Source organism: Malaclemys terrapin, chromosome 2, assembly GCF_027887155.1.
Source record: "Malaclemys terrapin pileata isolate rMalTer1 chromosome 2, rMalTer1.hap1, whole genome shotgun sequence".
NCBI classification, from domain to species: Eukaryota; Metazoa; Chordata; order Testudines; family Emydidae; genus Malaclemys; species Malaclemys terrapin.
Window position 1 is genome coordinate 80466634 of NC_071506.1, and position 27848 is coordinate 80494481.

A 27848-nucleotide genomic window follows, 5' to 3' on the forward strand; every position below is an offset into this window, starting at 1 on the left:
GCATTCATATTAGGTAGTTGTGCTGATTTAACTATTTTGGTTTAAAAAAAAAAAAATTGCAACCCTAACTGAAATAGTTAAATTGGTGTAAAAAATGTGTGTGGACTAGGCCTAGGATTTAGAACAAAACAAAAATGATAGCATTATAAAAATAATTGTCTTGTTTTATCTTTCATCATATTGCTCATCCACTTGATATCAAAACTCCACCTTTGGAAGGAGGGTGTAGTTTGGCTCAATATGCTTGCATTTTCATGGGTTTGTGTTTTTACAATGCATATGTCTGCATTTGGTTAGCATATATCAATAGTGTCTGATCATGCATACATTTATATTTGGGAAGTGTATATCATTAAACATCTAACTTTATAGGCTGCATGTGTGTGCACACATGGGAAAACTGTATTACCTGCATGTGTGTGATGCACCTGTACGTGTGTGTGTGTTCACTGAGAAGTATGAAGTGTGAGAGTCAAGGAGGAGGCATCTGTGTGTACTTCGCAAAGTGTCCATCGTTAGGCACACGGGTTTGCATGATGCACCGGTGTATGTATGCATTGGGTCCACAAGCCTGCATTGTTCTATGCTGTGACGCGGGTACACGGCATATATGGGTATGAATTCCCGGGCGCGTGGACGGTGCAGCGTGTAACTTGCTCTCTGGGAGCAGCTGCTATCTCTCAGGCGCGATGCAGCATGCAGCCCCTGCAGACGCTGTGCTCCAGTCACTCTGCAAAGCGAGTCTCTCTCTGATCGCCACCCTGGGCGAAGGGCTAGAAAGTGTGGAAGAGGAAAGCCGGCTCTGCTCGTCCTCCAGACTAGCTCGGAATGAGCCGCTGCTGTGATGTGCAAGATGTCTTTCAAGGTAAGCTTTCTCACTGCACTGCTGAGCTGGGGAGATCCCATCCCGCCCTCCTTCTTTTGCTGCCGCTGCCATGTCCCGTTAGCACTGCAGATGCTGTGGCTTTCGCAGGCCTGCTGATCGGCTGCAGTCCGACTCTGCCTCTGCTTCTCTGCATACGACCTCGGCTCTTGTTTCCCTCTGCCATGGATATATTTCCTCCCCACGACCTTCCCTCTGCAGCCGATGGTCCTGGGGGGTAATGGGCACAGCTGTAATTGTATTTCACAATGTTTATCTTCCTGTATGTGAAGCAAGGAGGAAGGGTGGTGGTTAAAGGCTAAATCTATGTGGACTTTGGTGAGTCATTGTGAGATTAAGTTGAGTATGGGATAACTCGTGAAGATTGTTTGGGGTAGTAGTGGAGTGTGGCGGAGAACAGCTATACTTAATACAGAGCACAAGAAAGGGGGCATAACATAGGAACTAACTTTAGATTTTTCCACCTACAAATCTATAAGCTATCAGGTCTGTTTTACATTAAATCTCTTTACTTGTTTTATACTTTGTCACAAAAGCCTGTCTCTTTATGAAACTCTCCATAGTATTTGTTTAAAGAAAAACTGGGATTGTTTGACCTCAAGGGAAACAAGAAGTAACTCTGTAGGTTTATGGGATACATAAATCTTATTATTTTAGGTGTTAATGGAACTAACTTTTGTCTAGAAATTAAATGTATTAACGTAATATTTATATATAAACTATAGAGCTAAGTTAGTCTATACATTTGCTTTAGGACAGTCAGAATATACGCATATGTATATTGTGTATATATTATTTGTAATCTTAAAACCCTCACCTGTCATTGAATTTTAAAACAGATAATTTTAAAAACTGAATTTACTTTTTCCCAGCTTTGCCATTTGTTTACAAACTGCATTCCACTCAGTTAGTTAAATTAGATTGGTTAGTCTCATTTTCTGTTTCTAGTCAGTTTCACTTTTGTGAACAATGTTAAAACAATGATGTTTTAATTGGGTTCCCATAGCCCAGTGGAATGTTTATATTTAAAAACCTGAGTAGGCCTTGTTCAGAGTCATCTCAGTGGAAACATGCATGAAGAAGGATCGCAAGACCTGTCCCTTATACCTGATCTCACAAAAGAAAACCCTAGATCCAAGAAGGAGATTAATAAGGACCAGTAAGAAAGGAGGAAAGCAAGAAGCAATTTATAGATAACATTGGCAAACATTTACTCTGGAGATATAGCTCCTGGCTAGTTGTGCAATTTTCATATCATTTATCTCTTCTTCACCTATTGATTGCCAGCTCAGCACCAATTCTTTGCTTTGCATTGCTTTGACTGATTATTCGTTGTCATTTCCCCTCTTTCCTGTAAATCCCTTTATTTGCTCCATTGTCTCCTACTCTCCACACTAACTGCAGCACCTGCCCTTTCTTCCGTATTGCCTTTCTGCAGCTCCACTGAATTATTTTAATTGTGATAGTGCTTGAAATGTGCGGGGTTCCAGACACAGTTCCTACCCTGAAGAGCATACCCTTTCTTACAATGCTGTTCACCTTTATACCCGTGAAAGCTCCATGGTCACGTCCCTTCAGCCTTCTGTTGTCGTCAAAACCCTTCATCATCTTACCTCCCTCTACTCTGTTTCCATTATTCTTCTTATCCTTCTGCTAATTTGTCTCCTCCTTTCTGGCCTCACAGATATTCATCTCATTTTCCCCTTTCTCTGTCTCTCATTCTCCTGGATGCTGGTAACAGCTCTTCTACATAATTCCAGTCCTGTATACCAACATTCTCCTATCTCAGCCAGTCCTGCCTCTTGCCCTACCCTGCAGGCTTTTCTCCTCTAACCTTGTTCCTGTCAGCTGCCTCTCACATGCCCTACTTCCCTTTTCCTGCCCTCTCTGGGATTTTTACTCTAGCTCACTGCCTGACTAATATAACTCTTGCAAATTTCTTCTCCCCACACTTCCCTGGCTATGTCTGTAGCTGCCCTGTTTTATGGTATTCTCTCCTTCTCCCATTTCCCTGCCCAGAAGGCTGCAGTGCCTCCTCTCTCCTTTGGCTGTAATCTGTCTCCCTCCTCCTCTTCCGTCTCCGCCTATGAATTACACATGATTTTGATTTTCTTGTCCATATAATATTTCATATGATTGTTTTCTTTTCTCTGAGCAGCTCCTCTGCACTTTTGCATGCTTAAGTCCACTTCTGCATCTCCACCTACCACCCTCCTCTCTTCTTGGGATATTATACACCTCCCCCGCTATAACACTGTCCTCGGGAGCCAAAAAATCTTACTGCGTTATAGGTGAAACCGCATTATATTGAACTTGCTTTGATCCACCGGAGTGCGCAGCCCCGCTCCCCCAGAGCACAGCTTTACCGCGTTATATCCGAATTCGTGTTATATCTGGTCGTGCTATATCGGGGTAGAGGTGTATATCTGGTCGCGTTATATCAGGGTAGAGATGTACATGTATTTAGGGGCCACATTGACAGTATTCACAAAGTCCTCGACTCCCTTCTTCACACTCCCACCTTTCATTTTATCCTCCTTGATCCAAGTCTCCAGCTCTACTTCTTGAATCCCTCAACCAACCCCCTAGCATCTAATGGGCCTGATTCAGAGGCAATTGAAGGAAAAGGGAGATTTTCCATTGACTACTTTGGGCACTGAATCAGGCCCAGTCTGGTTAGATCCCTTTCTAATCTTCTCCTTCTCTCTTATCTTCAACCCCTCTCTGTCCTCTGGCTCTTTCTCTCCATCTTCAAGAACACTGTTTCCATAACTAAGAAACACACCCTCTCTATTCAGCTGTCACCCCATCTGTCTCCTCTCAGGACAAACAGTAAGTCAGAGATAGAGCAAGGAACTGAACCTGAGAGTTATAGAATGTAAAAAGTATTATTATTTTTCTTTTAGCTACCACTAAGCTGATACATAAAATTATATTATTTTACTTTTTTCCTTCACTGCCATCAAGAAATGGACTGTCTGATCTAGAAAATATCCATGTGTTTTCTCTTTCTGAAGAAGTGCTTATGATGGGTGCCAGTTTAAAATGTATACAGTACCCCATATCACCCTTAAAGTTTACTGAAAGCATACATGATCAAAAATATCAGCACAGCCATACTTTAGAATAATGTTTTAAAACATCTTGATGAAGTAAAGGAGAGCAAATCAAATGACATATTGAAATAAATAAATCACATTTTCACCAAAGCTATCAGCTGATAACTTTTCCATTATTATATTCTGTGTCACAATTGTCAATGTTAGGGATTAGTTGTATACTTTAAAGATTCTTTTTTCTAGGGTTTAACTAACTTTATAAATATGTCAGTTTTATCTAACATCTCTTGTAAGTTAGTAGTACCAAAACAATAAAAATAATAAAACCAGTTGTTCAAGTCAGATATTTTTTGTGCTGCACCTAGCACAATGGAGTCCAGGTCCTTGACTGGGGCTCCTAGGTGGTGTAGTCATGCAAATAAATAATAAAGATAGGACTGAGTCAGGAACTGAGCAATAATAATCGAAGCCTGTGGCATTTCCTGGAGATTAAAGATCAGTGGGGAGGAGTTCATTGCTCAAGGGTCATTAAATCCAGCTGGTCAATAATCCCAAAATAAAGCCCTGCTCCAAAGTTACTATTGCCCTATAATCTGAAAATGAAAATAAAAACCATAGATGTATAGACAGGGTGGATAAAAACATTTTTAAAATCAGATTTTTTTTAATTAGATTTTTTTTTGGATAGGTTTTTTCCCTCAAAAAGCATTTTATCTAAAGATAGTTTCTATTAAGATACATTATAGTTCAAAGATATCTCATCATGGAATAGGGATCATAAATTCTAATTCTATAGTATGAGACAATATATTCATGTAATGTTTAAGAAAAGTTTTGTAAATGAGTTCCAATAGTTCATGGATTAGGGACCCAATCTTATGGGGTTCCACAGGCTTCTGGTACAGATTATTTAGGTTAATCTTTCTATCTACCCAGTGGAACTCAGTGCTCAGTCTGGAAGATACCATCAGAAATGCTTAGTTTTGCAGTTCTCAAACTGTGGATTTGTGTCTCCAGAGGTAACATGCTTGTTAACAGCAAAAATGTTTTAAAATAAATAATATATAGAGGTGAGAAATAACAGACCTCAACTCCATTGTCCCTCTGCAAATTTGTGTACACAGAGTCAATCCCTTACCTCTCTCAAAGTTCAAAGTTTCAAAATGTTCAATGCATAGAAGATTATTGGGGGCGGAATAGATCTAGACAAGGAGAAGAAGTCTGGAGATAAATGTGAGAAGAGAGGGACATATGCTTGTTTTGTTAAAACATAATATGTTTGCTGTTGAAGAAAAACAATCCAGAATACTTGATGTTATTGTTTTAGTTAAATAAAACAATTTAAATGTCTATCTGGTGATTTTTTTTCCTCCTGATACAGCCTGGCAAGAAAATCCTCCAATTATTAATGATTAACCTGTTGAATTGGAGATCACTGTTTAAAAATGTATAGTGTGTACCTTCTAAAAATGAAACTTACATCTATCTCTGAGTTGTGAAGAATATGTATTAAGGTTATAACAAACCAGAATGCACTTTTATGTAGAAAATCATGATTAAATCGAGTCTTCCTGACTCATGATTTAAATCAAATCCACTCTGTGTATAGATCTTTGTTTTTAACTTGGTTGTGTAATTCCAGTTGGTATGTACAGTGTATTTTGATAGGATTAATGTCCTGTTCACTGGCCAGGTTGCTTGAATCTTCTCTGTACATTCCATTCAGCTTAGAACATAAAATAGCAAATATTATTTCTCATCTGATTGTTACATGGTTGATGCTCTCTCTAGGTCAGTGATCCCCAAATTTTTTATCTCACACCTCCCTTTACCCCTGTCTGCACCCCTTCCCATTGTGGTTCGGGGCTGGGAACAAGGCCACGGTTGGGGCTGAGGCTGGAATTGCAGCTGGGCTGGGAGCCGGAGGCAGAGGCTGGGGCCACAAATGGGAGCAGGTCTGTGGCTTGGAGCGGGACCACAGCCAGACTTGGGAGCAGAGCCATGGCCGGGTCATGATTGGGGCCTGAGGCTGTTGCTGGGAGCGGGGCCAGCAGCTGGGGCCGGAGCAGAGCTGGAGACAGAGCGGGGCTGGGTGGTGCTCCTTCCCCACCTCTGATGGGGGCTGGGCTGGGCCCCGCCATGCCCCCCCAAACATTCCTCCACACCCCCTTAGAGGGCTGCATTCCACAGTTTGGGGACCACTGCTCTAGGTGTATTGCATACTTAGCTTTTGCAAGGAATATCTGGCTACACAGCATGAGGAGAGGAAAGTGCATTGCTAGAGCATGGCAGCTCCAACCTGAGGCTGGGAAGCAGTGCTTTGAAAAGCCAGATTCATGTCCTTGGTACATTTGACAATGCTACCATGGCTTGTATCTGATTCAGAAGGTATAGGGAAGTTTTTGCTGGAGGGTTAGTGCAGGATTTATTCCCTAGCAGGGCCGGGGAAACTGTTCACGGGCAGAAGGAATGAGGAATTTCATGCACCACAAGGTTAAATGCTCTGGGTTTGATTCTTCTCTCAAACTGGTTTTACATTGGCACAACTCCTTTGATTTTGTTGGAGTTATTCCTGACTTACATCAGTGTAAGTGAACAGAGTTAGGCTCTCTAACTCCTTCTGCTTAGTCTCTGAATCCTGATTCCAGATCCTAGCTAATTCATAAAGGCCCTGCTGTAGAAGTCAGGCACAGTAGTATGGAGTCAGACAGCCATTATGAGTGGTGAGAAGACTGTGGCAGGTGAAAAAGTCTTCCTATAAGAAGCACATACTGCAAGCCCCAAAAGACTTTCAAAACATTTAGGGTCAGAGTGAGATGATAAAACTAATCCAGTGAGTATTGTCCATCAACGCTGAACTCCCTTCTAGAGAAGCTGAGAATGATTACAAACCTCATCACCTTCAGGACAAAATGTCAGGCCCTACTTTTTGCAATAAATTTTCCATAAACATCATAATGACAGTGTTCTAAAAAACTAATTAACTAGATGTCTTCCTCTGTTTAGTAGGTAGGAGAGAAACAGGCAAGATGGATCAACTGATGGTGTAGGTCACCTGGCTGGATTTATGTAAAATTGTCCAACGGCACAAGTGCAGTAAGAATAGATAGACCATCCCTCTTCACCAATGGCTAGCAGGGCAGGATAAGACTGTTAGTAGTTTTGAGCCAGACTCTGATTCCAGCTGGTGTCAATGTGGAGTGAGTTGATTGTAACCGAGATCAGAAAACCTAGCCTATTGTGCCAATTTCTATGCTCCTTCCCTGCCTCCTGCCATCCATCTCTTGCTATGTAAAAGTTCAAACCACTTTATGAAGTGTCTTGTGATTTATGAAACTTCTCATGCAGTTACCAATAGTCCTAGTTGCTAACAGCTATAAAAAACAGCTATGTCAGAGGGTAGCTGGCCTTCTGAGATCTTTTCTTAAACACTTCAGCCATCAAAACAACAATATTAAGACAACATAACAGACACATTAAGAAAAGTCAAAAACAGAGACCATACTCGTGCAAGACAGCACAACCCTTCTCTTCCTTCCAACGTCAGGTTTTCTCTTGAGAAGAGAGCCTCAACACTAAAGACTTGCCCTGTTCTCCAAATACATTGTGTCCAAAGTCCAATCTAAGCAGAAGTCAGCGATGACCAGTTGTTATTGCTCAATTCCATAACAGGTGCTGCATTCCTCCATAGAGAGTCCGTTACATATGCTGAAAATTCTACTTTTGGTGTCCTTCCAAAATGTGGACCCAAACACAGCTCCTTGATACACAGAAATGAGTTCCTCCAGGGAAAACAAAAAACAGAGAAAAAGGAAAACAATCAATCTACAGCAATAGCAATATCCTCAGTCATTACATAATATTGATACCGCAGACCCCTGACATACTAATTAATCAACCATACTCTTGGTCCAACATAATTTCCCCCTCCCTATACAATCTTTTCAATTCCCACCATATCATGAGCAAAAACACATTCCAGTATCCTCTTACTCCTTCACAATTTTGTCCTGAACTTACTCCCAAAGGCCTCTGGGCCTATGCAGTGGTCTCCTCCCTCACCTTGAGAGGAGAGAGGCCCAACACAAACTCAAACCATGTTAAACTTGGATGTGCCTCCATCACTTCCTCTCCTTCTCCTTTCTCACTGCATGTCTCAATACCACCAGCTCCTGCTGTACTTTGTGTATCAACTCCTCCGGGGAAGCCCATGTCACCTCACAACTTGCCTTCCAGAGGAATGTACATAGGGCTACACTGATGAGATAGAGGGCCTTCCCTTCTTATGTCCTAAAATAATTGGCACTTTCAGCACCCTTGCTAATCCCACCTGCACCTTCTGAGCCCACGGGCATTTCTCCAACAGATGGTCCTGGACCCCCACGCCTGCAGACAGCTATTGCCTGGGACATAGCTGGTCTTGTTTTTGCAAGATTTTCCATACTACCCGCATACTCACTTTACCATGGTAAAGCCTGCAGGCCATCTCTTTATAGTTAAAGGGGACCCTCCGCGTCCATAGAAGCACCCAAAATGACCATATCATCTGGGCAACGGGCCAACTGCAAGAGCTCATAAACCTGAGCTTCCAACACCTGCTGATACTTCCCCTGTCTTGTCTGTCCTCTCCTCACCTCTTCTTAGCATATCCTGCATATCCGTAAGAACTGGACCACTCCAAAAACGTATTCAGGGAGCTGGTTCTGTCTCCTCATCTGACTTCTCCATCCTTGCCATGGCTTTACAAGCTTTCTTTCCCACCATCCCTCTGCTGATGGCACTGAACCCAGACTGGAATCATATGCTGAATGTGATCTCATTGGTTACTTAAGACCAGCTGCATCCTTTGCAGATAAAAATGCAAACTTAAGGTCTTAAAAAAAGTATCATTGGGTGTCTCATCCCCAAGCCTCAGTGTTCCACCCCTCGACAGACCAGAGACCTCTTAATGAATGGATACATCTTCTGTCCCCACAAGAAGAGAAAAAAACAACCCTATCGCTCTGCCCATCAACTGTGCCAAGAGCAGCATGTACACTCTGGTCAAATAAAGGAAGAGCGGAAGCAGGTACAGATGTATCACTCACACTCTGTACAACATGGAGGGTGCATGCCAGCTCCTCCATCGCTCCACCACCCACTCCCCCATCTCCAGGGCACTTTCCCAATTCCAGCTCACAGTCGCTCCTTCCAAGCAGAACTCTGCCCCCAAGATCTTCAATACATCTTCCTGCTATCTACACTGCAGCCTTTCCAAAGGGGGGGAATGCTGGATCATTGCCATATTTGTTCCCCTTATCCCCCACCCATAATGCCGTACTCTGTCAAATTTAACTTGGTCCCTGACACTTGCTCATACCGCTGGAGATATGTCATCAGCCTGTAATTTTCCTCATGGTTCACAGCCGGGTCAGATATCAGTCAAGGGAAATCAACATGGTCCTGCCCCCACTGCCACTCCACCATCCACTTCCAACAGCCCAACAAGGGGATCCACCAAGAACACATAGCACAATGGACTCAAAGGAAAGCCCTGCCTCACCCCAGACCTCAGCAGGATAGCCTTCTGCCCTAGCCAACCATCAACCAAAGGGTGCCTGACCGCCTCCTTGTACATCTGCAGCCAAGAGGTGAAGATACTCAGGATCCCATGGTGCTGTGGCACATTCCACAGATATTTACACTGCACTTAATCAGTGGCCTTGTTTTGATCCAGGGAATAAATGTACCCTTGCCAGGCACCTTCTACCCCTGCCTCAAACACCTCCAGAAGATCTCACTGTGAGTCTGCTAGCAGCCTATCCTTGACGGCACTGGCCTGGCTGGCAGGATTCAGTTTTGGAGCCACCTTACCAAACTGTTTCAGGAGTACCCTTGCTAAGATCTTATAATCTGTATTCAAGAGGGTGAGAGGTCACCAGTTTTCTAACAGCATCCTGTCTCCTCCCTCCCCTTTGCTCAGCAAGATCAACAAACCCTCATGAAATGATCTCTCCAACTCCCTCCTACCCAGCACCTGATTAAACATGTCCGTCAACACCTAAGCAAAAACCACTGGGAAAGGCCAATAAAATTCACTTTTCAGCCCATCTCTGCCTGGGGACATCTCTTTCTTTAAAGCTTGAGTAGCTTCCAAAGCTTTCTGACACTGAATAGGGCTGCACAAACCTTCTGCCCGGCACCCACGCTCTCCCATCCCTCTATACTGATGTCTGCTGTTGTTGCCCTACTCCCCCAAATAACTTGGCATAATAAACCTGGATCACATCCAGCATCTCCTCTGGGTCTCTGGTATACCTTCTTTCTATGTTTCTCAGTCCCAACATGTCCCAAGCCTCCTTCCTCTCCTTTCTATAGGCAAAAATCTGGAGCTAATTGGTCTTCACTCTTGCAACAGCTACTTTTTCCCTTTAATTTCTTAACCCTGACATGAAGGCTCCTGATATTCTGCTCCCCATTCTTGAGATTATCACTCTTACCCCTGACTTCTGACTCCTCTTGCTAGTATTGTTGTTTCCTGCGTTAACCAATCCTCAATCAATTTAGAAGCAACTGTATTGTTTCTAAATAGAACTGTTCCTTTCTTTATGTCTGCAGCGGTTAAAGAAACAGCCACCACACACTGCCAATGCCCTTCACCTCATACTGTCCCACAGTGCTTCCAAAAACTCTCCATCAGAGAGTTGTTACAAAAGCAAAGGTCAACCTCCCTCGACCCTGGCAGCTGAATAGCCATTAGAAGGTCCGAAGGCGCAAACCCCATGCCTTTCAATATAAGTTTCTGTATTAAGAGATCTCTTTCTGGCATTGGTGTTGTTAGGGAAATGTATCAAAAATGGACCACATACCTCCATGCCTAGTTCCAATTAGTTGTCCCTGTACCCATACTTCCCTTCCCCCACCCCCATACTCTCAAACTCGGTTTCCTGCCCTAACTGTTGGCCACCATCCCTTCCTCTCAATCGCTTCAAGGTCTCTGCATAAGATAACACCAACCACACAGCACCTCACTTAGTAGCAGCAAATGCAGCATCTGATTACAACCCATTAGCTGTCATTGTTCTTTTCCATGCTAAGGGCCTCAGCTCCTCAGAAGACCCAGGCAGTTCCTTGCTCTGCTGCGTTCATACCACACCGACCTTTGCAGCTGTCCCACTATCCCGGAGAGCCTGAGCAATAGAATTGCCTGCATTAGCCCTGTCTTCCTGAGTCCTCAATTTTTTAGTAATCCTCCCCTTTTGCCTGGGAAACTCTTGTTCCCTAATCAGGCAGATTATCCTGTTTGTCCAGTTGATCCACCTCCTCCAATCCCACTTCTTCTTCTATCTACACTTCTATATCCACTCTGGTTAATTCCAACCCACTCACTTTCCTCTACTCTATATCCACATCTCTCCTCAGTGCAGCTCTCAATCCAAGCGCCGTATAAGCAGTGACTGCCTTCACCACCAGCTCCATACTAGGCTTTCCTGTAGTCACCAGTGACTCACCAGGCACTTGGGATGCTGCTCATTGCACCCCAGGCCTCTCCTGTTCCTCTGGCACTGTGAACTGCTCTGCCACTGCCATGCCTGCTGCTTCTTCTGTCATCCACATCAGCTGTTACTCGTAACTCACTCTCCACCACCAGGGATGAGAGAAGGGGGCCCAGATTGTGTCCCTATCCTCCCTCCACATTCCCCGCTCTACCTGGTTCCGTTGCTCTTCCTGCTCCACTATGGAATTTGCTATAGCCACCATGCTCAATGAAGCCCACCCAGATCCTGTGGCTGTTACTGCCGTATAGCTCTTTACCTTCGACCAGGTCTTTTCCCCCAACCTCTTCAAACTATTGGCCCTTCTGAATCACAACATCCTCCCCTGTCCTCTAACCTGCTCGCTGCTCTCAGAAGTCTTCTGGTTTACTAGTTGTAAGAATTCCTCCTGGTAGGGCAGGCTCCCCAGAGAAGCCCTTCTCCCCATCCACAGACTCAAGAGACAGGTAGGCCCCTTCTCTCCTGGCTCAGCCCTCCTGGACTGTCCCAAACTGCTCTCCATACCCTTCTCTTTGTGCCCTTGCACTACTACAACTCCTCCCAAAACCTTCTTCTGTCCTCTTCCCTTCTTCTTCCTCCTCTTTCTTTTTCTTCTCTTCCCTTCCCTTGAATGAGAGCCTTGCAGCCTTTCCTGCAAAGCCCCTGGGTCTCCACCCTAGAGCTGCAGAGCCTCCTGACTCAACAGCCATCTTGCTCCTCTCACTCACATCCATAGCTGGCCCTCTGAAGGAGTCAGGGGCTCAGCCTACCTCTGACAGACCCCACAAGGGAGAAATGAGGCAACTCAGGTTCTCCTGGGAATAGTTAACTCACAGAGTAATGTGAGTGCAGTGTAGTGGTAGCTGTGTTGATCCTAGGTGAGTGAGGCAATATCTTTTATTGGATCAACTTCTGTTGATGAGAGAGACAAGCTGAAGTTTCAGAGTAGCAGCCGTGTTAGTCTGTATCCGCAAAAAGAACAGGAGTACTTGTGGCAACTTAGAGAGTTGGTAAGACAACTCCCACCTGTTCATGCTCTGTGTGTGTGTGTGTGTGTATATATATATATATATATATCTCCTCAATATATGTTCCATTCTGTGCATCCGAAAAAGTGGGATGTAGCCCATGAAAGCTTATGCTCAAATACATTTGTTAGTCTCTAAGCTGAAGAAGGGCTCTGTGTGGCTTAAAAGCTTGTCTCTCTCACTAAGGAAGTTGGTCCATTAAAAGAAATTACCTCATCCACCTTATCTCGCAGAGTAATTTAGAGGCAATTAATTAGACAGGGAAGTACTTGGGCATGCTAAAAGGCTAAGGACCTCAGTTAGAGGGAGATTCCTGAGGAGGGGAGTTTCCAGAGAGCCTGAGCCAAGCAAAAGCTGTGTCCTAGGGTAGAGAGCCTGAATTAGGTGGAAGCCAAGCTCACAGGGAGATTGAGCTAGGTGGAATCCATGCTCCTGAGCAAAGGAGCCTGAGCCAAGAAGCTGTGTTCCTAGGGAAGGAAGCCTGGATAATCAGAGGATAAACTCCTAGAGCAAAGAGCCTAAAGCGGGAGCCTGGAAGGAATGCTTTTGGAGAGGGGAGAACCCTACTGGGAGAGTGACAGTAGGCACACAGCCCAGCCAACCCCATTAGTATTTGGAGTGATCCTTGAGAAACCTCCATGGACCATGATGTCAGAGGAAGACTCCACCCAGGCAGCATCAGGAGACCTGAGGCAAGAGCAATTAGAGGAAGTACCTGGATGGAGATGAATACTGAACTCAGGACAGCTGACAGTGAGTGCCTCAGCTCGGAAGGTGTGGTGTGTGCCTGTGTTAAACAAAGAAGAGCCTCTGGGGGAAGTGCTCTCGAATACCCAAAGCTGGTTTGGACTTGTTTGTACTCTGGGTGGAGGGAAATTAAGGCAGGACTCACCTGCAGTGCTGCACCTAATCATAAGGTGATTACCAAGGTGACTTTCCACTCCTTTACAAGCTAGTACTAAACTAATTAAATACTTTGAGTGTGACAGATCCAGGACATGCATACTAGTGAGCTTATGTCTCCAGGATTTTGTGCAGGAAAGAAAACTGAATCAGAGCTATGATGTGGTTTTCTGTTTAAATAGCCTCCTATCACTGAGCACTCTCAGCAGCACTAATCTGCCATTGCTTTGCTCAAACGTCTTTGCTGCCTTCTGCATGGGCTTGTTACAGTGACCAGGAATTAATGGGTAGTCTGTACCCTCTCTCCCCATGCAAGGTAGTGATAATTTGGCCCTTGACATGAGGTGTCCTTGAGATACTGGCTGTGTTCTTAGGATTGAGGCCCAGGGAGATCATTACTGTAAAGTGATGCCTATCTGTACTTTAACTGTTCAGCTGTACTAGTTATATTGTGTAGCTGTCATAAACACACAGCTAAGGGTAGCTTAAAATCCCTCTGTACCCTGTAAAGGGTTAATTTCTCTTTTACCTGTAAAGGGTTAAGAAGCTCAGATAACCTGGGCAACGCCTGACTAAAAGGACCAATAAGGGGAGAAGATACTTTCAAGTCTGTGGGGGAAGGTTTTGGTCTGTGTCTCTTGGAGCCAGCCAAGAAACCAGGCAGGAGAATTACATCTTCTTAAGAATATCTGAACTAAGCATCTAGTCTTGCAGAAATAGTAAATAAGAGCAGAAAAGAAATGCGTTAGATTACTTTTTGTTTTAGCTTGTGAATTTTCCCTGTGCTAAGAGGGAGGTTTATCCCTGTTTTTGTAACTTTAAGGTTTTGCCTAGAGGGGAAATCCTCTGAGTTCTTGAGTCTTTTGTTATTCTGTAAAGTACTTACCATCCTGATTTTACAGAGGTGATTCTTTTACCTTTTCTTTAATTAAAATTCTTCTTTTAAGAACCTGATTGATTTTTCATTGCTCTTAAGATCCAAGGGTTTGGGTCTGTGTCCACCTGTACCAATTGGTGAGGATATTATTCTCAAGCCTCCCCAGGAAAGGGGGTGTAGAGGTTTGGGGGGATATTTGGGGAAGGTAGGGCTCCAAGTGGCCCTCCCTAAATGTTTGTTTAAATCACTTGGTGGTGGCAGCGATACTAAGGCTAAAAAGGAATTTGTGCCTTGGGGAAGTTTTTAACCTAAGCTGGTAAAAATAAGCTTAGGGGGTCTTTCATGTGGGTCCCCACATCTGTACCCCAGAGTTCAGAGTGGGGAAGGAACCCTGACAGTAGCATCCCTATTTTGCTGTTGTAAAGCAACATCCTGGGCAGATATATGTCTAATAAATGCTATTCTAACTCTCTTAAATATGAGGGCATCATATTTAAGGGGCATCATCTCAAAGACATATCACATGCAAGAGAATCTGTGTCTTAGCTGCACATCTGTCAGGCCCCACTAGCTGAGTAGAGAAGAGAGTGTTTGAAACATAGATTGTATTCAAGACAAATTGGGGAATTTTTTCTGAGCCTGGTGTCCTTGTGAGACTCAAACCGAATACATGCTGCCTGAATATGATCTTGAAGCATCGATGGGAGCGGTTTGTATATGAAAATTAGCTTTTTCAATTTTTAAAATCACCTAGTGTGAAGAATGACACTTAAAATGAGTCTATTTTGTAAGGTTTCAAATTCAGCTTACAGCCCTGTAAGCATTCCTGACTTCAATACACACAACTGGGATTTTTTTTAAGTTAATTTTTTTTTAAGTGAGATATTAGTGTTAAAGATGACAACTGATAAAAGCCCACACAATCCCTCTCCCCACTGATGTTTAACCATGCTTGGAAAGGGTTGCTCAGTTTGTACTTTAATGAGTGCCCCAGACACAGACCATTGAAATGTGGGATATACTAATATGATGTATTTCAGTATATTGTCATCATGTTTCCTGCATTGCTTCTTTTTGACGCCAATATCACTTCCTCTCTTCTTTGTCTTTTTCACACCCCTCTCTTTGTCCCCCTTCTTTTCCATCCCTTTTTATCCACTGTAGTTTCTCCTCCCTCTTTTCCCTTTCCTCTGTCCCTGCTGTTTCCCCATCACCTTTCTATCTAGTATCGCCTCTCTTTTGTGGAATGGTAGCATTTGTCATGCAGCTCCCATACTGCTAAGTTTACTCTTCTATACACCTCCTGTCCTGCGCACAGTTGACAGCAGAGTGCTAATTAAGGGGAGTAGGCAAACCCAGTCCTCTGGGAGTTACGTGACCAGCATGTTTCACGTCTTGGGACTTATAGGTAGCAGGGAAGGAGGTGGCCAGGAAACTGGCTGAAAACCAGGGAGTCCCACAGTGGGACATTTGAGTTGTATGGTTGAGTCTCCATGATGATCCAGTCTTTGGCTTCTCTGCTGAGACTGTCAATATGGGTACCAGTTGTCACTGTTGGTCACACTTAGTTGTGATGTGGACTCCTTTTCACTGGGAACTGACTGAGATCACCAACTCACATTACCTAGGCCACCAAGAGTCAACCGAGTATAATGACTTTCAGTCAGTGCTGACATGGGACAGATTGGAAACAAGATAGGGCAATTTATAGAGGCCAAGATTTCTAACAAAGCAAAGTAACCCTCTTGCCCCAACCTGGTTATAAAAGAATAACACACTGGTTTGAACTGAGAGCATGTGATATTTGTACTTGCTCTGAAACAGATTTCAATCCTTTTTGTATTAACAGAGGGAAACACCGCTCGCAAATGCTGCATTCTGGGCTGCAAGGAAAGGAAACCTGGCTCTTCTTCAGCTGTTGTTGAACAGTGGGCGAGTAGATGTGGACTGCAGAGACAGCGTAGGCTCTCAATACATGCATGCCAAGAACATATGCTCTACATCACTTTACACAGCTTTAAACGCTTTACTACGGTCATTTGAGTGTCTTATGTTGCTTAAGCAAGATTTAAAACCTTTAGCAGCCATGAAAGCAATTTACAAAGCTGAGTTGTAACAACATGATGAATTATATCAATAGCAGGTTTTAGAGTGCTCACAAATGTCTTAACCCCATCCAAAACCGATCTGTTAATTATTTCTTTTTTGCACTGATTTTGCACTAGTGTAAATAATTCATAAGCTGCAGGGCAATGCAGAATCAGGCTTAATAAGATTTCCTAGTGAAGATAAGCCTGCAAATATGTATGTGATTCTTTTCTCTATGGATGGTCATAACTTCTATTGGCATCAGTGGGAATTAGATATGAAATTAGAGATGATCTGAAATCAAAAATGCCCTGTGTCCTGTTGCTTCTGCACAGAATATACATACAAAGAGTGGGCTATATTTGGATTTCTGAAAAGGCAGGGAAAAACAAGGTTAAGACATTACTTGAATAGAACAAGTACTTTGTGCTTAATTAAAAATGTGAGCTGTTGAGAGACACTGCCATATTGGATGATTTTAGTGCCACTCTGGTTTATAACACAAACCTAGCCAACATCGCTCACCTTGAAAATAGCTTAGGGGGAGATTTTCAATAGCACAAAAGGGAGTTAGGTACTTAACTCCTATTGACCTTAAGTGAAAGTTGGACCTTACTGCCCTTTTGCCATTCAGAATCTTTCATGTTGTACTTTAGGGATCAGTCCTGTGTGTGTTATTCCCAAGTAGAATTTTGCATGTGGAAGGATGGTGAGATCAGGGTGAGAGTCAAACTGGAAACAGATGGAATGTGAAGAAATCAGAACTGTTATTGGTTAATTATTTTTTATCAAATTGGTGCTTAATTTTGATCCAGGTTTATGCAAAACACTGAGAATCTGGCTTGTTAACTCGATTAGGTCTTTGTTTATTATAACAGAACTACAAGTTTTCTAGACTAAAATATTTTAATGTGATGTAGGCTACATGCTCTTTCACTAGTAAAGTCTCACATTCACAAGCACAATCAGTGCATACATTTTTCAGAAGGAGGGTGAATTTCATCCCTATGCAAATGGCCTCTGCACAACACGTACATTCCACAAGGCTTTAATTGGTGCATTGAGCTTGTGTGGGTGTCCTTTGCACAGGGTTGAATTCTACCCACAAAGCAGATTTCTGGATATGGAAGTATATTTGATATAATTTCAAACACTACAGCATTTGAGACAGTGTGATCTGGTGGTTAATGCAGGAAGTAGGCATGAGGACAACTAGGGTCCTATTCCTGACTTTGTCTCTGACCTTGCTGTATGACATTGGGCAATACCATTCACTTCTATGTCTCAGTTTCCTCCCCTATGAAGTAGGGTAATGATGCTGATGTATCTTTGCAAGGCTCTTTAAGATTCTCTGACAAAAAATCGTATATAAGTGAAAGGTATTATTGATTATTACGTATTTATTAATAGGGACCATAACATGAGATCATCGCATAGTAATTATACCCTGTTTGGGGTACACTGTTAGACTCTGATCCTGCAATTGGCTCAGTGCAGGGGGCACCTTGTTGCAGGATTGGGTTTAGCACTGAAGGCAAGTGTGTGAATGTTGCTGTAACTAGTTTTATTTATTTATTTGATTCTTTACTTTTCAAAGGATTTTCAGTGGCAAATTTTTTAATCTATTTTTTTAAAATAATTTGTTGCCCCACAATTATATGTAAAGAAATAAGAGGGGAGAACAGTTTTTGTTCTCTGGGGAAATTATAATCCGTTATCATAAGTGTCCCCCCAGTTATGCTGAGAAGTTGTTGTCTGATTTATTATTAAAGTTAATAGTCTAACATACTGATTTGTTTTTCCTTATGCCCAGCTTGGCACAACAGCTCTGATGGTAGCTTCTCACTATGGTCACATAGAATGTGTGCGGGAATTGGTGTTACAAGGAGCAGATATCAATCTGCAGAGAGAGGTAAGAAACATTCTGCATTTAAAAAAGAGATTGAAAAAGCAACCATTACTGATTAGAGTGATAGAAACCATAGAGGAGTATTACCAATTGCTTATCTGTTTGTTGCTATCCAGTATAAGTACAAACAATCTCTATTTGCTAGGTTCTCCTGAGAATATGTAGGATTCAGATTTCTGGAATTTTAAATTGAAAAATGAGGTGCAGGATCTACTCTTATAAATAATCCATCAAGAGTTTCTAGTGCACCCAATTTGTGTGGACCAGTTTCATCCCTACTGTAACCCCATTGACGCCAAGGATGCATTGACCATTATAGTCATTGCTGCAGTAACATGCAGATTTCAGAAAGTGATTAATAAGGAGAGGTCGCTTACCATTAAATTATAGAGGCTAACCATTAAAATGGATTTGGCAGAGTTACCCCAGGAATTATTCTGGCCCACTGTGCTTTGTAATATGTTCATCTCAGTTGGTAGCAATAGACTCTATCACACATCTAAATCAAACCTTACTTTGCGAGGATACAGTTGCCTTCAGTTTGTTTGTAGAACATTAATTATAACTTTAAGTCAGGACTGGCTTTTGTGCACATCCCTCCAGTAGCAGCATCTATAGTCATTCTGATTTGTGGGCTGTCTAGACATACAGCAAAATTGCTCTGTTGGCTAATAGTCCTGAGAGAATATAATTTAACAAGAGTTTGCAGTAATGTTGGCTGACTGTAGAATACAGTGATAGCTCAAAATAATGGCATTGTTCTCTGCACTGTAATAAGTGTACAGTATACATTTCTAACCTCTCTTGGTTACCTGGAATTAAGACATAAATCCCTTGTTGACATCTGGAAATTATTGCCTCAACGAATGTAACAGTCAATGATATCAGTTTTCTGGAATTGATTTAACTGGTATAAAATTGCTTTAATAGTGATTACGGGTAGACTTTCAATAAGGCCCCAATCCAGCAAAGCACTTAGCACAAGCTGCTGCAAAAGCAACACCAAAAGGACAGTCTGAACTCGTTTTTGTGCATCACTTTGGACATGTTAACTGGGAAAGGCAGCAAATAAAGAAACAGAAAGGAACAGAACCCCTCAAAGGGCAAAATTCACCCTTGTGCACAGAGTTCCTATGGTGACAGGAATACAGGAAGTTTTAGCTGAAGTTTAAACCCTGCATTAAAGACTTAGGCCCTTATCTTGCAAATAGATCCACATACTCAGACTTGTATTCTTGCAATCCTATTGCAGTCAGTGGGACGCCGCATAGGAGGAAGGGTCCATACATGTGGATCTGTTTTGCAAGACTGGACCCTTGGATGGTACACTGGGCCTTGTAAAGGCCTTCTGCACTGGAGTGAATTTCCACATGTAGCTCCCTTTTTCCTGCCTCTCCAGATGAAATAAGAAAGCCACAAGCGAGGAAGGCAAGAGTTTCTGGGGATAATGATGCTAACCTTCCTTTGTAAAGTGCTTTTGAAATCTACTGATGAAAAGTGCTATATAACTGATATACCAGGGTACAATCCAGACTAATGAGCTGCTGTGTCACCCCTGCCCTTCAACCTTGGGTGCCTTACAATGCTTTGCTGAATGAGCTCCCACCTGGATGGCTCACAAACAGCCCTCCAGCGTGCAAGCCACACCCTGTGTGTAACTGCAGTCTGCCAGCCACATTTGGGTTACACTCTGCCTCCCACCAGCCTTTGTTATACTGCAGGGTTACCCAACAAACCCCCAGTCCCAGATTTCCCCCCAGACATGTATATTCTGTACCACCCAGCTCTCTCCTGGACAGTACAAAATATTTTAAGTCCATTATTCCTTTAAGGGAACAATATGCCAGCTTATTATTATGAATAGTTATTCAGACACTTCAATTTAAACACCCTGGATTAAAGTGTAAAACAAGTTTATTAAGAGAGAGATTTTAAGTGAGTGCAAGTCATGAGGAATCAATGTCAGAAATGGTTACAAGAAAAATAAAGATAAGACGTTCACTAATATCTAACTTAAATTATATCAGATTCAAGCAAAGTTTCTCACACATGCTTTCAGCAGTAGCAGTCGCACTGACCAAACCCTGTAGGTCAGGATCCCTCCCCCAGAGCATTTCCAGCTGGAAGCAAGGCAACAGACACTCTGTGTGGAAGGGGACTCCATGCTGTTCCTTTGCTAAAATGTAGATTTTATTTATTTTATTTTATTTATTTTTTTCCCTGACCTCTTTCCTGCCAAAGAATGGCCCCTAGCAGGTAATGGTCCATTAGCCTTGTTTACACTTGGCTGAGACAGCAGTGTACCCATTGTCTCTGGTCTGGCCACTCCCCAGACTTCTCTGGAAAGCATGCTTTTAGTCATGATCTCGGCTTATGTTTATAACTTCACATGTAAAGCTGCTACATGCATTTTGCCAGGCTATTATTGATCAGCAAATTGAGATTTTAAAGGAAATGATACCTCACAAGACATGCCTTGTACAAAATTATTACAATAGTGTGTGGGGTGTGAACACAGGGGCATATTCTGTCACAATAGGTATCTAATAATAATAATAATATTCTCTGGTAATTTTTGTATCCCAGAAATTTAGGTCTTAAAGGATGGATTCTCACCTTGATTTACTGGTATTTTAGTGACCGAACTAGGTGTGGAAAATATTTGGGTTTTGATTCTTTGCTGTATGTGAGCTGAGTTTGACAGTGGGAGTTGATTCCCTGATTCAGGCCTGCCTGGCATCTGTGCAGGATAGCATTGTCCCTGTACAGCCCTAACTTATGCCAATGGTGGGGACCTTGCGCCAGTGGAGGATAAAGTATAGGGGAGCATTGCTGTGTGGCAGTCTCTCTGCTCTTACCTATACTCCACTCCCAATACATCCCCTTGTTCCCCTTTCATAGGAATCATAGAATATCAGGGTTGGAAGGGACCTCAAGAGGTCATCTAGTCCAACCTCCTGCTCAAAGCAGGACCAATTCCCAACTAAATCATCCCAGCCAAGGCTTTGTCAAGCCGGGCCTTAAAAACCTCCAAGGAAGGAGACTCCACCACCTCCCTCGGTAATGCATTCCAGTGCTTCACCACCCTCCTAGTGAAATAGTGTTTCCTAATATCCAACCTGGACCTCCCCCACTGCAACTTGAGACCATTGCTCCTTGTTCTGTCATCTGCCACCACTGAGAACAGCCGAGCTCCATCCTCTTTGGAACCCCCCTTGGTAGTTGAAGGCTGCTATCAAATCCCCCCTCATTCTTCTCTTCTGGAGACTAAACAATCCCAGTTCCCTCAGCCTCTCCTCATAAGTCATGTGCTCCAGACCCCTAATCATTTTTGTTGCCCTCCACTGGACTCTTTCCAATTTTTCCACATCCTTCTTGTAAAAATTGGAAAGAGTATATTTTCACCGGGGGTAGATTGGTACCTGGTGCAAGATGTGGTGGGAAGTTCTCCTATACAGGGGGATTCTCCACTGTTTGTCTTCAGCCTGTTTCAAGCCACTTTGCTCTGTTTATAGTGACTGACTGGACTGGAGAATCTGGTCCTGAATTTTTCAAAAGGAAAAATATATTTGGGGGCGGGGGGAGAGAAGGTGAGGTAGGAGAAGGAATAGACTGTAAAATATCATCAGTAGACATGGTAATAGCCTTTAAGATTTAATCAGCTGGGATACAAATATTACCAGAGAAAGAAAGAGAGACTCGTGCTTAACTCACTTTGGGCTTTCTTGTCTCACTTGATCACATAGGACAAGGAAATGAGTAATATAGTAGAGGCTTCACAAAGAAGCCCATTTATGTGAATGGAATAGAGAATATGGATTTTATGCAGGTAAACAGGATGTGGAATAAACATCAGTAAGGATACGATTCTGTCACAGATTCTGTGATTTTTTTTTTTTTTTTTTTTCTTTTCCTGGGATCTCCAGGACTTGTTCTGGGGAAAGGTTGGAGCAGCTGTCAACCCCTGGGCTGCTGGAGCAGCGGCCGCCGGAACAGCTGATGGGCAGCTGGCCCAGGGGTTGACAGCTGGCTGGCGGATGGCCCCGGGTGCAGCAGGCCGGCGCAGCGGACCTCTGGGGCTGGAGCAGCAGCGGTCACCCCCTGCCGCAGGAGCAGCACCAGGGCTGGAGCAGCTGTAAGCCCCAGCAGCACTCTGTTTGTTCCCCTCCTCCCCCTGGGATATTTTTAGTAAAAGTCAAGGACAGGTTGTGGGCTTCCATGAATTTTTGTTTATTGCCCATGACCTGTCTGTGACTTTTACTAAAAATACCCATGACAGACTCTTAACCTTAAACCTCAGATGTTTCAATGCAGTGAGATGAGAAATGACCTCCTCCCCTAAGTTCTGTTGTATCCTCTACAGTCCTAAAGATCATCATGAGTCTGTCCAGTTCTTGTTCAGTTATTCAAGTTCAATCCATTTTAACTCTGTTTAAAAATGAAGTATTTACTTTATTCACATTTTATCCATTTGTTTGTTTGAAATCTGTTTCTTTTTTTCTTTACAGTCAGGCACAACTGCTCTGTTCTTTGCTGCACAACAAGGCCACAATGATGTTGTGAGGTTTCTCTTTGAATTTGGCGCCTCTACTGAATTTAGAACTAAAGTAAGAGATTGGGCTGCTTTACTTCCAAAATTCACTTCTGCATTAATGGCTTGTTTCCTCTTGATCTGCAACATGGCATTACAGCAAGGGGATCATAAAAGAATTTCCCTGCTTGCACGTTTTCTAAGCTATATGAGTAATGCAGTCCTCTGGCAAAATATTAATTCAAGGCTAGTTTTTATTGTCTAGGCTTGATTGCTTGAGTTTGGTACCATTTCATTACAGTGTATATTTTCAGATTGTGAAAGCTGCAATGAAGAGATCAGTCCCTCCTCCCATAATATGAGAACAAGAGGTCACACAATGAAATTGTTGACAAGTAAATTTAGAACAAATAGAAGGAATTAATACAGTGGTGAGTCTGTGGAATTCACTGCTGTAGGAAGTTACAAAGTTAAATACTATAGCTGGATTTTAAAAAGCGCTGGTTAATCATGTCTAATATAGCTACATGAGTAGTTACTGTGTGTGTGTTAAGAGAGGGGTAATTAAATCTGTTTGCTTGATGCTTTAGGATGATCATGGAAGAAATCAGGAAAACTTTCCCCTTCATGTTCAGCATTGCACTGTTGGCTGGTGGCACTGTCTATTATTAAGGCAGCCTGATACTTTATAAGACCCTGTTATAGCTGCAAAACTTTCATTGTCTGAGCTGAATTCTTCCAGGCTGGGTGTCTGCCTCAGACCAAATATTTTTTTGAAAATTTTAGTCAAAACAGTTCAGCTGTTTCAAAGAATGCTAAAATGTTCTGAGGAACATTTCTTTGAAAAGCTCTAGCCCCTCACCCTCATGCTTTAGAGCAGAGACTTGCAATTTAAATAGGATGGCAGCCTTACTATTAAGGATGCACCTTTTGCCGTCCCTTGGAAAATCCACCCAAATCTGGCCAGGTGATAAGCCTTTGAAATATTGCAGTTCATGCATGTTCAATAGAGATTTATTCTATTTTTAGCAGCTAAACCCTCCAAAGATTCCATCCTCATTGAGCATGCTCCATCCCCTCCCAGCTCCTGTGTATGATTGGACTGTGCATGTGTCATCCCCACAGAGCATACTCCAGCCCAGAGCTGTGGGAGGCTCAAAAAGACTTTCCCTGTAATGGCTGCTCCCTGCTGTTCCAAGCCAGGGTGGTACATGGTTCCCTTGTTCTTCTTAACCTTTCAGGTGGCACTCAGAAGCTGTCTTATTTGAATGCAGTGGAGATGAAAGCTAGACTGAGGGGGGAAGGAAAGGAGTAGATTGGGACAATGAATCTGGTGAGACTGGGGCTGAGGGGGAGAGAAACTGGGACTGGCTGGGCAAGGAGACTGGGACTAGGAGCTCAGCAGGGAGGCTGGGCAGGGGAGGAGTACCCTGGGACTGGTTGGGTAAGGAGACTGGAAGCTGGGAGGGAGGCAGGTGAAGGTGGGACTGAGATTGGGTGGGAGGAATGTTGGCAAAGGAGACTGGGTGCTGAGGAGATGGACTGGGATCCAGAGAGTGAAATGGGGGACTGGGACACAGTTGACAGGGAGATGGGATAATATGAGTCAATGAGAAGCTGGAGGTAGGAAGGCAACTGGGACTGGCAGGACAAAGACTGGGACAAGGAGCCCAGGAAAAGATGTGGGGACAGAGACTGAATGAGGAGCCTGGGGAGGGAGCTGGGACTGGGAGCCAAGCTGATCAAACAAGGAGCTGGGAAGGAGGGAACTGGGAGTGGCTCAGGAAGGAAACTGGGAGAGGGTGTGGGGATGGGGAGAGACTGGGAGTTGGATGGTGAGACTGGGACTTGGACTCTGAAGCTATATGTGGAGACTGACTGGGCAAGGAGACTGGGATGATAAATCTGAGGAGTAGAGACTGGAACTGGCTAGGCAAGGAAAAATGGGACTGTGACAAGCAGCCAGGGGCAGGGAAGAAACAGGCCTGGGACAAGGACAGTTTGAAAAGGACAGAGTAGAAGGGGTCAAGTTTAGGGGAAATGAGGTGAAAAGTCTGTACCCACTGGAACACATTCCCGTCCACAGCTTGGAATGGAACCCAGATTCCCAAGTCTCACCATTCCTCTGCAGTCAGAAAATCTCTGAAACCCACTGGCAAAGTGTGTGTCTCATTCCCCTCTATTGCTGGTCCACATAGGGTATGACAACCTACTACTGCTATCATTTACTCCATTATCTTAAGGGGCAGAGGTCTGTGCAGTAGATTTAAAGATTCCAACCCTGCTGATGACCCATGTAGCATCATACTGACACCCACATGATGGAATTTGTTTCGAGGGTTTGCTTCTTTTTTTTTTTTTTTTTTTTTAAATCTATAAAATTACACACAAAACTCCATTAAAAGAACACTATTATATGGTTGCAGTCAAACACTCAAAAGTTAGGAAATCCTAGAATTAAGATGGTCTGTGGAACTTTAATTGGGCCCTTTGTGTGTATGCATTACAATATGTCTTTAAATACATGATCACTGGGATGCTTTAGGGTTCAACACAGACCAGTAAGGGGTTGTCACCGCCTGCCCTGTAACACTGGATGCTTGTGTGCTCTGCAGCTTTGGCTCAGATCCCTGACACGAGCAGCATCCTCAGAGCACAGTGGCCTCACCCTGGCTGCCACCAGTTTGGTTACCCCTTCCAGGATGACACCAACAGCCCTTCTAGCCTTGTAGTGTCCAGTCCCTCTCACTGGAGCACTCACAAGTTCGCTGCTCCTTTAAAGAGATAGTGCACTGCACCAGCCAGTTAGTTTGGCTGAGGATTTCACTCTTCAGTTTGAAACACTGCTCTGGGATGGCTGTGTAATAAGACAAGATTAAGTTTATTAGCAAAGAGCTATTTAATTGATACCAAGTGGAAGTGCTTCATTTCTCTGTCTCCTCAGGTGAAAAGTGCCAACATAGCTTTTTCTCTCTCTGCTTATATCTTTCAAAGTTAATAGTCTTGCTGGAGGAGGCAGGAAGGTTTCCTGGAGATGCAGCTTCCACCCTTGTTCAGTGTGTTAAGTGGCCATTCCCCACACTGGTTCTCCTGATGGCTTGGTCTACCTTGCATATAAATGTCATTTGTCTCTCCTTGCTCTGTTCACATTGGAGACACATTCAAGCAGGTGGAACCCACATTCCTTTGTCTAGGAGAGTGTGATTTAAGCCCTGGCTGCCAAACACCTTTTAAGAATATTTTTCCAGCATATATTAATAATTTTTCATATAGCACCCCTACGTGCTCCATGCAGTAATATGAATGACCAGTGTATTGCCAGTTCACATATGATACTTTACATGATACATTTTAGATACAGATTATGACGGTGACTTGCGGTATACTGAGCTCATCAGGCCTAACTGCTACATATGGGGGAGCCCCTTGCCCTCTGAATTGGGGTGGTCTTAGGGTCCCAATCGCATACTGTTCCAATTTGCTAAGTCCTCCTACCCTCTCTCCCATAACCTCCCAAAGACAGACCTGGTTGCAGCCTCCTCCCCCTCCCTGCTCTTCTGTTGCTGCTGCTGGAACACCCTTACCCTCTGCTTTGGGAACAGCTCTCACCTTCTGCACTGGTAGCTATTTCAGTGGTGTTGGGGGATGTCACACCTGGGAATTACCTTTTTTTGGCACGGGCAACAGTGTTTAACAACATGGCAAGCCAGGCATTCTGTGTCTAGTTATTGCTGGTGAAGTCTCTGTCCTAGTGGCACTGCAGCTGTTTTCTGTCTCAGATGGCACTTAAGTTACATGTGAGGGAGCATATCATACCCCGATTTTGTACACTGATGTAATGAATGGCATCATGTCTCCCTCTAGTGGTTCACTCACAGTGCCTATAACAACCTGTGATTGCTGACACCTAGAGAAATTGCCTTTAGCTGAAGTGGTAGGGACTTGTGCCTATGGTCTCTGGTCTGAGCGTTGTGTGTGCTTCCACAGTTCAATACACATCTCATCTAGCAGCACAATCGTGTGTCTGACTTCCCCTGCTGCCAATTCTCAGGCAGGGAACCAGTGAGTGGGAGGCAGGACATATCAGGAGGTCAGGCTATGGCTAAAGGAGAATTGCGGTTGAGGTGGATCTAATGGCTGCTAGAATTGAGTTCAGCAGCATGCAACTTAGTCCATTGGATCAGAGGCAGGGTGTGCTGGGAGTCACCGTGTGGGGCCGGGTGTTAGATTTGGGAGAAGGACAAACTAGGAGTGGGGAGGGAAGTAAGTTCATACCAGAGGAAAAGGAGAGTCAGAGCAGAGTTTTTTCTTGGTTCCCATTCCTCACAAAAGAAACCTCAGGGCAAGAATTCTCCTAGTGACAGAGCTAAGGTCTAACTTATGGGGGGAAAGACTCAAAGTACAACTTACAACAATTTACTGGCTAGATATTGCATAACTTCTGTGAGCCAAATTCTGAGAGGTAGTCAGCACTTGCTTAGTCTTACGAACCTGTCCTGTATAGCACTTGCCTTCTCTACTTATAGTGCCCATTCTTTGCTTGTTTGCAGGATGGCGGTACTGCTCTGTTAGCAGCATGTCAGTATGGCCACACACGAGTGGTGGAAACTCTATTGAAGCATGGTGCCAACATACATGATCAACTTTGTGTGAGTTCATTGGAAGTAGATATAAACACCATGGTCAGTGGAACAAACGAAGTGTGGGGTTTTTCAATTCAGATGGTCTTAGCGCCAGTGCAGTAAGGCATTTACCAAAAGCTCTCTCTTTATACATTTTAAATGTAATTGTTATTAACTGTGTGCTCCTTATCATACTGGGAGAAAAGTTATAGCCAACAAAGGAGATTTAGTTGATTTATATTTCAAAGTTAGGTCATCTGAACTACATCACTCAGGGCTGTGAAAAATTTCACTCTCTAGGCAATGTAATTAAGCCAACCTAAGCCCCGGTGTAGATATTGCTAGGTTGACGGAAGAATTCTTCTGTTAACCTACCTACCATCTCTCAGAGGTGGATTTACTACAGTGATGGATGAACCCCTTCCGTTGCTGTA

At 43.5% G+C, this 27848-nt stretch overlaps 1 protein-coding gene across 1 annotated transcript in view; it reads left to right on the forward strand.

Annotated features, from left to right (window-relative positions):
• Window positions 1-641: 641 nt before the first annotated feature.
• The window catches only part of ANKRD29 (ankyrin repeat domain 29), a 47936-nt gene continuing 20729 nt past the window's right edge, over window positions 642-27848 (forward strand). The window contains exons 1-5 of the mRNA XM_054021163.1: window positions 642-865; window positions 16114-16224; window positions 18166-18264; window positions 22770-22868; window positions 27343-27441. Of these exons, the coding sequence (XP_053877138.1) occupies window positions 845-865; window positions 16114-16224; window positions 18166-18264; window positions 22770-22868; window positions 27343-27441 (429 nt within the window). The 5' untranslated portion in view covers window positions 642-844. The remainder of the gene's footprint in view (window positions 866-16113; window positions 16225-18165; window positions 18265-22769; window positions 22869-27342; window positions 27442-27848) is intronic.